The sequence below is a fragment of the Penicillium bovifimosum genome (genome assembly GCF_028826915.1).
Source record: "Penicillium bovifimosum strain IBT 22155 chromosome Unknown utg000002l_segment0_segment0, whole genome shotgun sequence".
NCBI lineage: Eukaryota > Fungi > Ascomycota > Eurotiomycetes > Eurotiales > Aspergillaceae > Penicillium > Penicillium bovifimosum.
The window spans coordinates 2,741,094-2,752,529 of NW_026622711.1; the positions used below are offsets into that span (position 1 = coordinate 2,741,094).

At 52.0% G+C, this 11,436-nt stretch overlaps 6 protein-coding genes across 6 annotated transcripts; 3 read left to right on the forward strand and 3 right to left on the reverse strand.

Annotated features, from left to right (window-relative positions):
- Nucleotides 1–3: 3 nt before the first annotated feature.
- Nucleotides 4–1,491, reverse strand: N7515_002225 (SGNH/GDSL hydrolase family protein; the record flags this gene model as incomplete). Its single annotated transcript, XM_056662969.1, has 4 exons — nt 4–580; nt 640–750; nt 812–1,248; nt 1,303–1,491. 4 exons carry the CDS (start codon nt 1,489–1,491, stop codon nt 4–6), a joined length of 1,314 nt encoding a protein of 437 aa, XP_056525082.1.
- A 1,071-nt stretch (nt 1,492–2,562) lies between these two features.
- Nucleotides 2,563–4,217, forward strand: N7515_002226 (putative MFS transporter; the record flags this gene model as incomplete). The annotated part of the gene is made up of 3 exons (XM_056662970.1): nt 2,563–2,776; nt 2,835–2,897; nt 2,959–4,217. 3 exons carry the CDS (start codon nt 2,563–2,565, stop codon nt 4,215–4,217), a joined length of 1,536 nt encoding a protein of 511 aa, XP_056525083.1.
- Nucleotides 4,218–4,739: 522 nt separating this feature from the next.
- Nucleotides 4,740–5,312, forward strand: N7515_002227 (cupin domain-containing protein; the record flags this gene model as incomplete). The annotated part of the gene is made up of 1 exon (XM_056662971.1): nt 4,740–5,312. One exon carries the CDS (start codon nt 4,740–4,742, stop codon nt 5,310–5,312), a length of 573 nt encoding a protein of 190 aa, XP_056525084.1.
- A 63-nt stretch (nt 5,313–5,375) lies between these two features.
- On the reverse strand, nt 5,376–6,548 carry N7515_002228 (zinc-dependent alcohol dehydrogenase family protein; the record flags this gene model as incomplete). Its single annotated transcript, XM_056662972.1, has 3 exons — nt 5,376–5,845; nt 5,902–6,348; nt 6,410–6,548. The coding sequence occupies 3 exons, from the start codon at nt 6,546–6,548 to the stop codon at nt 5,376–5,378; spliced, it is 1,056 nt and encodes a 351-aa protein (XP_056525085.1).
- Nucleotides 6,549–6,941: 393 nt separating this feature from the next.
- Nucleotides 6,942–8,111, forward strand: N7515_002229 (glycerophosphodiester phosphodiesterase; the record flags this gene model as incomplete). Its single annotated transcript, XM_056662973.1, has 4 exons — nt 6,942–6,990; nt 7,041–7,225; nt 7,276–7,455; nt 7,506–8,111. 4 exons carry the CDS (start codon nt 6,942–6,944, stop codon nt 8,109–8,111), a joined length of 1,020 nt encoding a protein of 339 aa, XP_056525086.1.
- Nucleotides 8,112–8,556: 445 nt separating this feature from the next.
- N7515_002230 (LIM domain-containing protein) lies at nt 8,557–10,776 on the reverse strand (the record flags this gene model as incomplete). Its single annotated transcript, XM_056662974.1, has 3 exons — nt 8,557–10,445; nt 10,502–10,615; nt 10,668–10,776. The coding sequence occupies 3 exons, from the start codon at nt 10,774–10,776 to the stop codon at nt 8,557–8,559; spliced, it is 2,112 nt and encodes a 703-aa protein (XP_056525087.1).
- Nucleotides 10,777–11,436: the final 660 nt, after the last annotated feature.

Below are 11,436 nucleotides of genomic sequence, written 5' to 3' on the forward strand. Positions count from 1 at the left end.
CCCTCACGCAAAGACATGCAAAGGAAAGTGCTCCGCCAAAGCCTGATATCCATCCACATTGGGATGAAGATGATCCCCCGAGTCAAATTTCTCCGCCAACTGCGACGGCGCCTTCGGATCTCTCAAAACCTTATCAAAATCAAGCACAGCGTCAAAAACGCCACTCTCCCGAATAAACCTATTGATATTCTGACGCGTCTTCTCCCTCTCCGCATTGGAATAAGGCTGAATATAATCAGCGTCCTTTGCCGACCCGAACGGGGTGATAGTTGCCCCGAAAAAGGGAATCCCCAGAGCATGGATCCGCGTCGCGATCTGTTTATAGGCGGCGATGAGACCCTTTTCAATCTCTGCTTGCGTGGTCGGATCGGTATCGGCAACGCCGATGTCGTTTACGCCTTCGAAGATCATGGCGTATCGTACTCCGGACTGTGCTAGCACGTCCCGATCGATACGGCTGAGGACGTTCGGGCCGAGGCCGTCTTGGAGAATACGGTTTCCGCCGGCTGCTTGGTTGAGAATTGCGATATTCGAGGTGGGCTTGTGCTTTTGCATCTGTGCTAGGACGAGATCCGGCCAGCTGATTTTGTTAGATTTGGTTGCCATTGTGATTGTGGGGGTGGCGATGGGGTTACTTACCGATTGTTAGCGTTTGTGGTGCTTCCTCGGCCGTCGGTGATGCTGTCGCCGATTATTGCGAAGCCGCTGGATTTGGAGGGGAGATGAGCCTCGACTCCGCTGATGAAGTACCTGTAATGGGAGGTTAGAGTACCGCAATCTGGGTGTTCGCGGGATTTTCTAAGGCACTAACCAATGCTCCGTACTTTGGACAGACGAGTCTGTCAGGTTCTTTGCGGTAGTCCAATCCCCGGACGTCATGTATGAGGTTGTCCTACTACCCGGATGGCCAGTGATTGAATGGCCTTCTTGTCCCTCTTCCAGGTACACGGTTATCGTGATAGCTGATTGAGCCTCCACAGGGAAGAAGATTGGATCCGAGACGGCCAGTGCACCGTTCGGGATTTCCACGTCTGGGCTTCCATCGAAGGAAACGGACTTCAGTGACTTTGTCTGTACAGCACTTGTTCCCACTTGATGCTCTGTTGGTAGGCCCACAGTCACCTTGTTGATCTTTAGATTGTTTACGCCAAATGCGTTGGACAATCGGATGCGGATCTCCTGCGCTGGCAGAGAAAGCTGCAAGGTCTGGCGAATGGTTGTATTGCTGAACACAGCGGTAGATCCATTCTATTTTACAGTCAGTACTTGCACCTTGTTCCAATTTCGTGGTGATGAACGTACAAATGGAACAGGGGGTAGGTTGGCGGGCTCGACTAGCTGAGGCATGGTTGTCCAGATGGTAACCCAGTTCGAGTCTTTGGAATTCCCATTATGGCGTTCCTGGAGGATAGGGTAGGAGAATGCTGACTGGATTATACTCAGAGCTACCAGAAGTATGGATGTGTGCCGAAACACACTGTATACAGGCATGGCGTCGAATGTTACGGCGAGTAGAAGATGATTCAACCAACTTCTACTTTCTGCACATGTTTATACTTCGGAGATCTCCATACCCCGGATAATTTGGATAAAAGCTTGTTCGTTCTATTGCGGGGTTGGGTTAAATGCAGCTGATGATTAGCCCTGGTTCCTGGTAGTCGAATACGGGTGACGAATCCGAGCTCGACATCATCATGAGAGTACGGTGAGAGGGTATAGTCATGGCACCTCGGATGTCATCATGTCCATTGTCCCGAGGTCAAGTCGAATCAGTGGAGTTTGGAGTCTGTCTCTCTTATGTCAATTTCCCCAGCCCATCAACAACCTTTGTGACCGGAATTATTGTAACACAGGAAAGCGTCGAGGCGGCTCTGAGGGCTGGGTTTGCTGGGGTGCAGATCTGTTGAAGCAAGGGTGCACAAGATTTTCCGAACCTGAACAGCGTGACACCGTCAATTTGTTATTTGACCAAGGAAGATGACATCGTGGGCTTGAAATATTCCGATTGAGTTCGTTGACATCACCATCCTGAATTGCGGGGAAACGGGGAAATATCCAGTGATCGACAGTTAGGCGCCGACATGGGGAAGGATAAATCCCGGCTAGTCAGTGGGTACACCGTATTCGCGGACAATTCCGCTACCCTGAAAATAGGATATCCCTCCAAGGCTCCAAAGGGCTAAAGCTATCACCTGACTAGCCGGGAACTAGCTGGGAAGAAGATAAGCCACCTCGTGATGAGTGGCCCGTCTCTGGTCAGTGGTCGATGCTTGGCTGCTTTGGCGGATGCTACACGACAGAAGCAAACTGCAGAGAGAGATCCCAGTCTCGAAAATGAGTCAATGACATAGATGATAGCTAGGGGGTGGCATCCCCGTGATATGGGCTCTGCACATAACAGGTAATGTAACATTCCTCATATCTGAGGGAAGGGGGGCTTAATTTCTTTGTTCTTCTTCTCCTGAATTACTTTCCTGATCATAATTTTGACGGGACGTACGGGAATCCCCGGGGGTTTTCGTAGACTTCTATCTCTATTCCGTTCTCGGGTGTCACTGCAATATGTCAAGTTCAGCGCCGGCGCCGGCGCCGTCGCCAGATGACACAACGAAGAAACCAGACACATTGAACACCATTGAAGAGCCGGACAGGTTGCCATCATATGGCTCTGCCCCGGGTGTGATAGATGAGGTGACGCGGGTCGTCGATCACCAGGCCGAACGGCGTCTATGTCGGAAGTTTGATTATCGTCTGTTGCCGATTCTGGCGATTATGTGTGAGTCTACGCGGTTCAAGTCGAACGGTGGAAAGTGTTGAAGCTGACTAGCGACAAGACTTATTCAATGCGCTGGACAAAGGAAATTTGGGAAATGCAGAGACAGACGGAATGTCGAAGGGTACGTGAAGTTCGAGACAAGTGGCATACACTGAGAGAGACTAATTGGACGAATCCACTAGACTTGAACTTCAAGCCGAATGAATACAATCTCCTATTATCGATCTTCTTCGTTCCATTCGTGATCTTTGCGCCACCGTTCTCAATGCTCGGGAAGAAGTTCGGTCCAGCACGCGTGCTTCCAATCTTGATGTTTTCCTTTGGCTCCTTGACGATACTGTCCTCAGCAGCGTATAATTTCAGCGGCATGTTCGCTCTTCGCTGGTTTCTCGGCATGTCCGAGGCGGCATTCTTCCCGCTGGTCATCTACTACTTGACCACCTTCTACCGGCGTGGCGAGCTGGCTCGTCGCTTGGCTGTTTTCTACGCCGCATCGAACATTGCAAACGCTTTCTCTGGACTCATTGCGTTCGGTGTGTTCCAGATCAAGGGATCGCATATTCCGAATTGGCGGTACCTGTTCATAATCGAGGGGACTGTTTCTGTTCTCTTCGCCATATTCGCCTTCATATACCTCCCACGCAGCGTCGCAGAGGCCAAGTTTTTGTCTGAGGAGGAGAAGGCACTGGCATTCCACCGTATCCAGGTTGATTCCAGTGCAGTCGTCAACGAGAAGTTTAGCCTCCGCGAGGCACTTGGCATCTTCAAGCACCCCACCACATACGTTTTCTTGTGCATTGAGATTTGCCTCGGTGTGCCTCTGCAGGGTGTTGCACTCTTCATGCCGCAGATCGTCGGACGACTAGGTTATCCCACCGTCAAAACTAACCTGTACACAGTCGCACCCAATGTGACCGGAGCAGTGATGCTTCTGGCCCTGGCTTTCATGTCTGACTGGGTCAAGCTTCGCTCGCCATTCATCGTTCTGGGCTTCCTCTTCACATTCACCGGGTTCATGATCTATCTCTCCATTGATGATATCCAGAACCAAATCCAGGTCGCTTACTTCGCAACTTTCATGATGACTTGGGGAACATCCGCCCCGTCTGTCCTACTCAGCACCTGGTATAACAACAATATAGCCCACGAAGGTCGCCGCGTGCTGTTGACAAGTATCGGCGTGCCATTGGCCAACCTCATGGGCCTGGTCAGCAGCAACTTGTTCAGAGAGCAAGATGCGCCCAAGTATATGCCCGCGTTGATCAGCGTTGCTGCTTTTGGAGCCACAGGCGCTTGCCTGGCTGCTTCGCTGGGTCTTTATATGTGGCTGGATAATAAGCGACGCGACCGTCGTGATGGATTCGTCCTCCGGGCAAGAGATATCCCGACGGATCGGATGAGAGATGGACCAGCATCTGCTGAGTTCCGGTGGTTTTTGTAATGATAAGAAGGTTGGTGCATTCGGTGCCCATGTACTCACATCTAGTTGATCACAATCAATACACCCCACCCCGTATAAGACTCAAGTGTTTGAAGGAGCTCAGGCTCACCTCCAGTAAGCGGCACACTCAATGATGCCCTAACTGTCCATCATGTTCTCTCTTTCTCCTCTTGAGTGAGCTATGTCACAACGCTGAGCCTGCGGATTTCGCCCAAAGTAGATGCAAATCGACAACTTTCAATAAAATCGATCCTGTGGCGCATTCCTTTCAAACAGGCCCATGGTTTGGAGCAATGCCATTGTCACTCTGACTCAGCTGACCGCTATCTGGAGGGCCATGTTTCATGCACTTGCCCCACAGCAGATACACCGGGGCATTCCCGAATCCTTCGGGGCGACTCCAAACCTTAAGTCCCTTGAGTTCTTATAAAACTGTCCGAGGATCTCAGAATTTCTTAATCCTGCGAATTCTGACAGTCTCAATCCCTACTCCCACAATCATCTCCTTGAAAGTTCCAAACAATGGCATCAAATCCCGGCCAAATCTCGCCCCTACGAGGCATAACCCGCCACATCACCGGGCACAACGACTCGGGAAGAGCCGTGATCCACTCCTCCACCCCAGGCCAATGGGACGCCCTCGAAGAAGCCGGGATGGCATTCAACGTCGTCTACACGTCCCAATTCCCCGCAGACCTGAACAACGACGCAGACATCGAGACACACGAGACACTGAAGCAATCAGGCAAGCTGGGTCTCGTGAACCCGGGCGGAACCGTGTGCCGGATTGTCGACTTCGCGCCAAATAACCAGGCGGTCATGCACAGGACACAAAGTCTCGATTACGGCGTCGTGCTCGAAGGCCAGGTTGAGATGATTCTGGAAGATAGTGAGCCGGTTATCATGCAACGGGGGGATGTTGCTGTGCAGCGGGCTACGATGCATGGGTGGCGGAACCCTAGCGAGACGGAGTGGGCTCGTTGTTTGTTTGTGTTGCAGGATTGCCAGAGGTTGACGGTGGCTGGGAAGGAGATGGGGGAGGATTTGGGTGTCGCGGCTGGGCTTGTCAATCCAAGTGGGAATGATCAGAAGTGAATTTCTTCCAATTCTGGAAATACTTGAGGCAATGACATCTATGATATCTCTAACTCCGTAGCCCTATTGAATCTTGATGACTACCTTGCCGAAATGGCTGCCGCTTTCCAGGAACCTGAATGCATCCTTGGCCTCGGCGAAGGAAAAGACCCGGTTGACTGCAGGATGGATCTGGTTCGTCTCGTAGAATCTGTTCATCTCTTCAAAGCGATCCTTGGGGCCGTTGATGATTCCCTTAAGGGTCACAGTCCTACGCAGAGCCAGCAAGTTGACATTCAGACGGTCCTCGTCAGCATCTACTTTGCCGGAGACATAACCGATACAGTTAATTAATCCTCCAAAGGCGATGCAATCAAAGCTCTTGCGTAGAGTTTTGGCGCCACCGACCTCCAGGATAACGTCTGCTCCGTGGTTCTCTGTGATCTTCATCACCTCGGCCTCCCAATTGGGATTGGTGCGGTAGTTGATAGTAAAATCGGCACCTAGCTTTTTGGCCTGGTCCAATTTCTCATCGGACGAGGAGGTGATAATAACTATTGTGAATGTTAGCTTCTATCCCCTCTTCATGTCGATCAGCCATATTTCCTACCCTTGGCACCAGCCGCCTTCGCAATCTGCAATCCAGCGATCGCCACGCCGCCAGTTCCCTGTAGCAAGATATACTCATCCTTCCCACCGCTCTGCCCCAGCGGTCGCATGCCGTTGATAGACATCCACGCCGTGACCGAAGCAATGGGAAGAGTAGCCGCCTCCTCATCAGACATGAAGCCGGGGGCCTTCACCAAGCCATAGTCGGGGAAAACGCGGTGAGTTGCCAGGACGCCATCCTGTGGCAACCCCAAGCTCCTGCCAAGTTCCTTTTCGGTCACTTGGCCGGTTTGGTGATCCGGCAGGAAGGTCGAAAGCACCCGGTCGCCAACTGCCCATTTTGTGACGCCAGATCCGACTTTCGTCACAACTCCACACATGTCCGAGCAGGGCACGATGGTGGCATCCTGTTCGGCGGTTTTGTGATGCTTGTACTCGCCTTTGGTCACTTTGAGGCGAGTCGGTCAGCATTATTTATGCACAGATGTGCATGTGGGCGGGCGTCGTACCTTCCACATCACGGTAGTTGAGAGAGACTGCGCGGATCTCGACCAATACTTCGTTGGGACCGGTTGCGGGCATTGGGACCTCGGTCTGGCTAAGACTGTCGATGCCTTTCAAGGGCGTGATCCATTGTTTGACCGACATTTTGTTTTACACTGGACTGCTGGAGGAAGAGATTCGAGGAAGAGAAACGTCACAATTAAGATCGAAGCAGGTTGTAAATGACGTTGGAGAAAATTTGGAGACAACCCCACTCAGGCGCCCTCTCCAGGGCCAGGGGCCAGTAGGGCTGAGTTATCGAATGTTCTTGAGCAACTCCATCTCCCTGGCTTGCTTTTATTGTTGGTCGTGAATGACCATGAGGGATACTTTGATTGATCGCTGATATTCACCTTTGTTGTCACGTAGATTAAAACAGCAAGTTCGACCAGCAACAGCCCACGGTAGATGGCCGCGGGGTCTAACTCCGCCTAACTCCGATGGCCTTGTTCACTCCAACAATATCTTGTTCTCTCTCCTTCAATCACAACGTCAGTCATGGACGACACATCACTAACCATGGAAGAACACCCACAAGAGCTTCCCGGTACGTATCCCTCCAAGTCATGGTGAACAAGTCGGCTCATTCTTCCGCAGCTCATTACCTCCACTCCCCGGTCGATTCCTCTCCACGTCTCCCACACACAATCGCCCACAGAGGATTCAAAGGCCACTATCCCGAGAACACCATACTGGCAATAGAAAAAGCCATCCATGCAGGAGCTCACGCACTCGAGCTCGATCTCCACATCTCCCGCGATGGGATTGTCGTACTATCACACGTAGGTGCACACACACTACACCATCAAGGAGACATACTCATCTCTCAAAGGACCCAAGTCTCCTCCGCTGCTTTGGGGTAAAGAAGAAAGTCAAGGACTGCGACTGGGAATATCTGAAAACACTTCGAACCTTGAAAGCACCCCATGAACCCATGCCCCGATTGGTTGATGTACTGGAATATCTACGACAACCGGGTAGGGAGCATCTCTGGATCTTGCTCGATATCAAGGTATGATTGCCCTATCTAGGTCACCGAGAACCAGCTCCATACTCACCTAGCAACTACCCCAGCTCAGCAATGACCCTTCAACCATAATGTCCCTAATCGCCAAAACCATCGAGTCAGTCCCCATACCCGCAATCGGACCCGATTGGCACCGCCGAGTCGTCCTCGGCTGCTGGTCCGCACGCTACCTGCCCGCCCGCGCACAGTATTTGCCCCGATACGCAGTGACACTGGTCTGCATCGACGTCAGCTACGCGCGCCAATTGCTTCAAGTTCCCGGTATCTCCTTCAACATCAATCAGAGGATCCTGATCGGGCCTTTGGGTCGCGGGTTCCTGGAGGAGGCGCGCGCCGCTAGACGACAAGTCTATGTATGGACGGTGAATGCACCGAATATGATGCGTTGGTGTATTCGACATGGCATAGACGGCGTGATATCCGATGAGCCGGGTCTGTTTCGGGATGTCTGTTCGGAGTGGGAAAAAGAGTGTGCGGAAGGGTTGGACCATCCAGATCGTGAAGTTGATCGGATTACATTTCGACAGCGACTTGGGATTCTGGCTATTGCGCTTTATGTTATTTGTTTTGGATGGATTCTCAGAAGGAGGTACTTTACGCCTGTTGAGAGGATGGGGTTTGAGGATCATAAGTCGAAATAGAGATTGGTTGTCTCTGGGAACTACGGTTTATTGATGGATAATGATACAGTTCTCAGACTATTAATAATTCGAAGACAAGATTATTGTTCATTAGACTTGTAAGTCCTGTGCAAAAAAGAACCCAAGCAAACACCAGAGCAATGGAGAGTTACAGTACATTGGAAACATTGCGGCGTGATGAAGAATCAAAGTACACCACCCCATATGACAGAATAATCACAAAACATACCAATAAACAGCTTCTCAAAGGATATAGATGAAGATAGCCCCGATGGGGAAAACGGACGATCAACGCCATCGCCAGCGCAAGCCAAATGGTTGAGATCGCACAGAGGGTATATCGCGATATGTGAAGGAATGAGGAATATGTGAAAGAAGGCGTAGAGATGCAACATGCAACTCAGAACCTCAAAAAAGAAGTTAAAAAACGAGCAAGACGATGTTATCAAATCATCATAAGCCTTGTAGTCCGTCGTTCGGGGAACCGTCCTCCACCACCAGGTGGTAATCGAGGACCGGGGTACAATCCCGGTCCAGGTCCAGGTCCAGGTCCCATTCTCGCACCAGGAGGTGGATAAGAACCAGGGAAAGGACCAGACTGAGCCAGCGGCGACGAGCCAACAGTAGGCCTACGACGACCAGGGTGTGGAGGAGGTGGGGGATGGTAAGCGGAAGCTGCACGGCGAGCATCGCGCTCACAAAACACTTCACCATTCCACTCGAAGTAGTCGCCCTTGAGGAGGACGTGACAAGTGCGACATTGCAGACATTGAGTGTGGAAACGACGACGGTCTGGACGGGCAGGATTCCGCTCGACGGTTTCCAGGTAGTGGCCCTCGATGCCGGTGTGGCAGCCGGCGCAGAGGGATCCGTTGCGCTCGTGATAATGTTGTGCGCAGAAGGGGCGGTTGTTGAGGACGTAGAAGTCGGCGGTTGGGAAGGGTGAGTGGCACTCGAAGCAGACGAAACAGCCGCGATGGTAGCGGCCTGTCAGACGGCCGTCGGAGGATGAGACTGATTTTCCGGTGATTGGCTCGTTGCAGCCTTTGCAGGTCCCTTTGGTGCGTGTTGCAGATCGGGTTGGTGTTCGTGGGGTTTGGGGGATTTGGGGAACGGGGGCTGTGAATGCGCGTTGAGGTGGTGGTGGTCGTGAGAGGAATTCTGTGGATTCGGCTGTCTTTGGGATCGGAGGGGCTTCTTGCTTTTCTGCAATCAATGATAGTCCGGTTTTGTTGATTGCAGGGTCGGTGGGTGAGTCGGGACTGAAGAACGCTGCCGGGATGGGAGGCACATCTTCCATTGTGCTCCGTATACGGCCAGGTAATTCTAGGATTGTTTGTCGACTCCGGGCGGGCAGTTCTTGAACCAAGGGGCCGAGATTGAGTGGATCGGTGGGTTTGGGGTTGTTCAAGCTGACATCGGAAGGGAGGCTGGACAGGGAACTCCCGCTGCGGGCATCGGAAGGCGAAGAATCAGACGAGCCGGAGCTTCCTGCGTGGTTCATCATCTGATCCTCCAGCCCAAGAGCACGCGCAAAGCTGGTGACAGAAAAGGCACTTGCCGTGCTGGCATTGGAATTCTTCCTTTGGGGATCGCTACCAAACTCTGTCGCTGCTGCTGCGGGATGCAGGTGAGTCTGTGCAGGCTGAGATGTGATGTAGTCATCACGATTTTCTGGGTCCGCTGGGGGAGACTCTTCCGGAAGGTCTTGTAGTCCGGTCGTAGGGTTATGGCCAGTGGGAATGCCGAAGTCGAACCCACTAGCTTCCTCCTCGCTGATCCGGGATGAAACCACTGAAAGGTTCGAGTCGCGGGGGAAAGACGACTTATTGGGAGTGCGAAGAGGTGCCGGTGGAATTGGAGGTGTTTCGTCCATGAATGACCGGAACCCACGCGAAAAGCTATTAGATGATGATCTCGCCGTGGAATCGCCATAGCGACTACTGGAAAAAGACGTATAGCTGCTGTGGCTCACCGCCGAATCCCCCCTGTAATGATTCGTAGTCGGCGACATCGAAGGCGGTAATGGACTAGGTGGAAGTTGTATATTTTCTGGCCTGACGCTCAGTCCCAGCCCCGGCGACGAGACTGATGGTCGTAATTGATGCCTGGGTATGTCCGTCATTGGACTCGGTGTCCTCACTTCGGTTGGCGACCTGTTACCGGGCATGGGGAAGGAGAATACCGAGTCCAAGTTGATCACAGACTCATTGTCGTCATTCACATTGTGCTGCAGCGAGCGCAGTGGCGATCGGGCTGGTGGGCTAATCGAGTGCGGTGATGGATGCACACTGCTGGCTGGTGTCGGAACATTTGGCTGTAGAAATGCGCGATCTGGATCTAGGGTTAGTGGGAAATGTCAACTCCCCACATGGCGATTTGAGACATACTTGCAGCAGAGGGGTCAATGGCCGGGGGAGGCCCGTCTCGGGTCACTTTTGGTGAGAGTCGGTCTGGAGATTCTAGGCCCGCGGATGGAGGTGGTGATGGGAGGGCGACGGGGGCTATGAAGAGTATTAGTATGTGTATTATATCCTATCTCGACGAAAACCGTACCAAATTCATTTGGAGCGCAAATGTGATCCCCCATGGAGGAGATCTCGACGTTACACCCACAATTGGAGCATTTGATGGTGGGCAACACGCCCATGTTCATTTCAGCCATCAGCGAAGGACATCGAATTCAGTGGGCCATCCCCAGTCAATATAGGAATTTGAGTAAAACTTCAAGATAAAAAGTTGAAAGACAACCCCAGGAGAAGACGATCAAACTTCGGGGGGGGGGAAGAGGCGCTAGTGGAGTAGCGTCTCCAGTGTGGAAAGGGGGTGCGTAAGTGTGGTTCAGGGGCTACTTTGCGGAGACTGTGTGGGTTAAGAGGCTTGGAGTCTTTGTTGTGACCTTTTACTAGAAACTTCTGCTCTATTTTTGCGCTATCTTGCTTGTATTTGGCCATACTCTTTCTTCTATTCCTCTGCAGTATACCCATACCCTAACTCCGATGCAATGCACCTCATCCCCTGAGTCCACAATTTGCCAGTGGAGCCCCAAACAACCCGCACAGGCTCTCTCGGGAACATATGCATATCCGTCTTGCAATGCAACTGGTCCATTTCTGGTGCCTGCTCCCGGGCCTATCCCCCACCGCCAATCACATTGTCCACTCGATATCCCAATGTGATCAGGATAAAATCAAGGGGTCATCTCTCGATCTGGTTGATAATGAACTCTGCATAAGCAGCCCTTGCGCCTTCCCCCAGAACACGCGAAGTCATCTGATGACGATTCCGAGCATCTCCATTATCTCATTGGTAGTGAAACAGAACA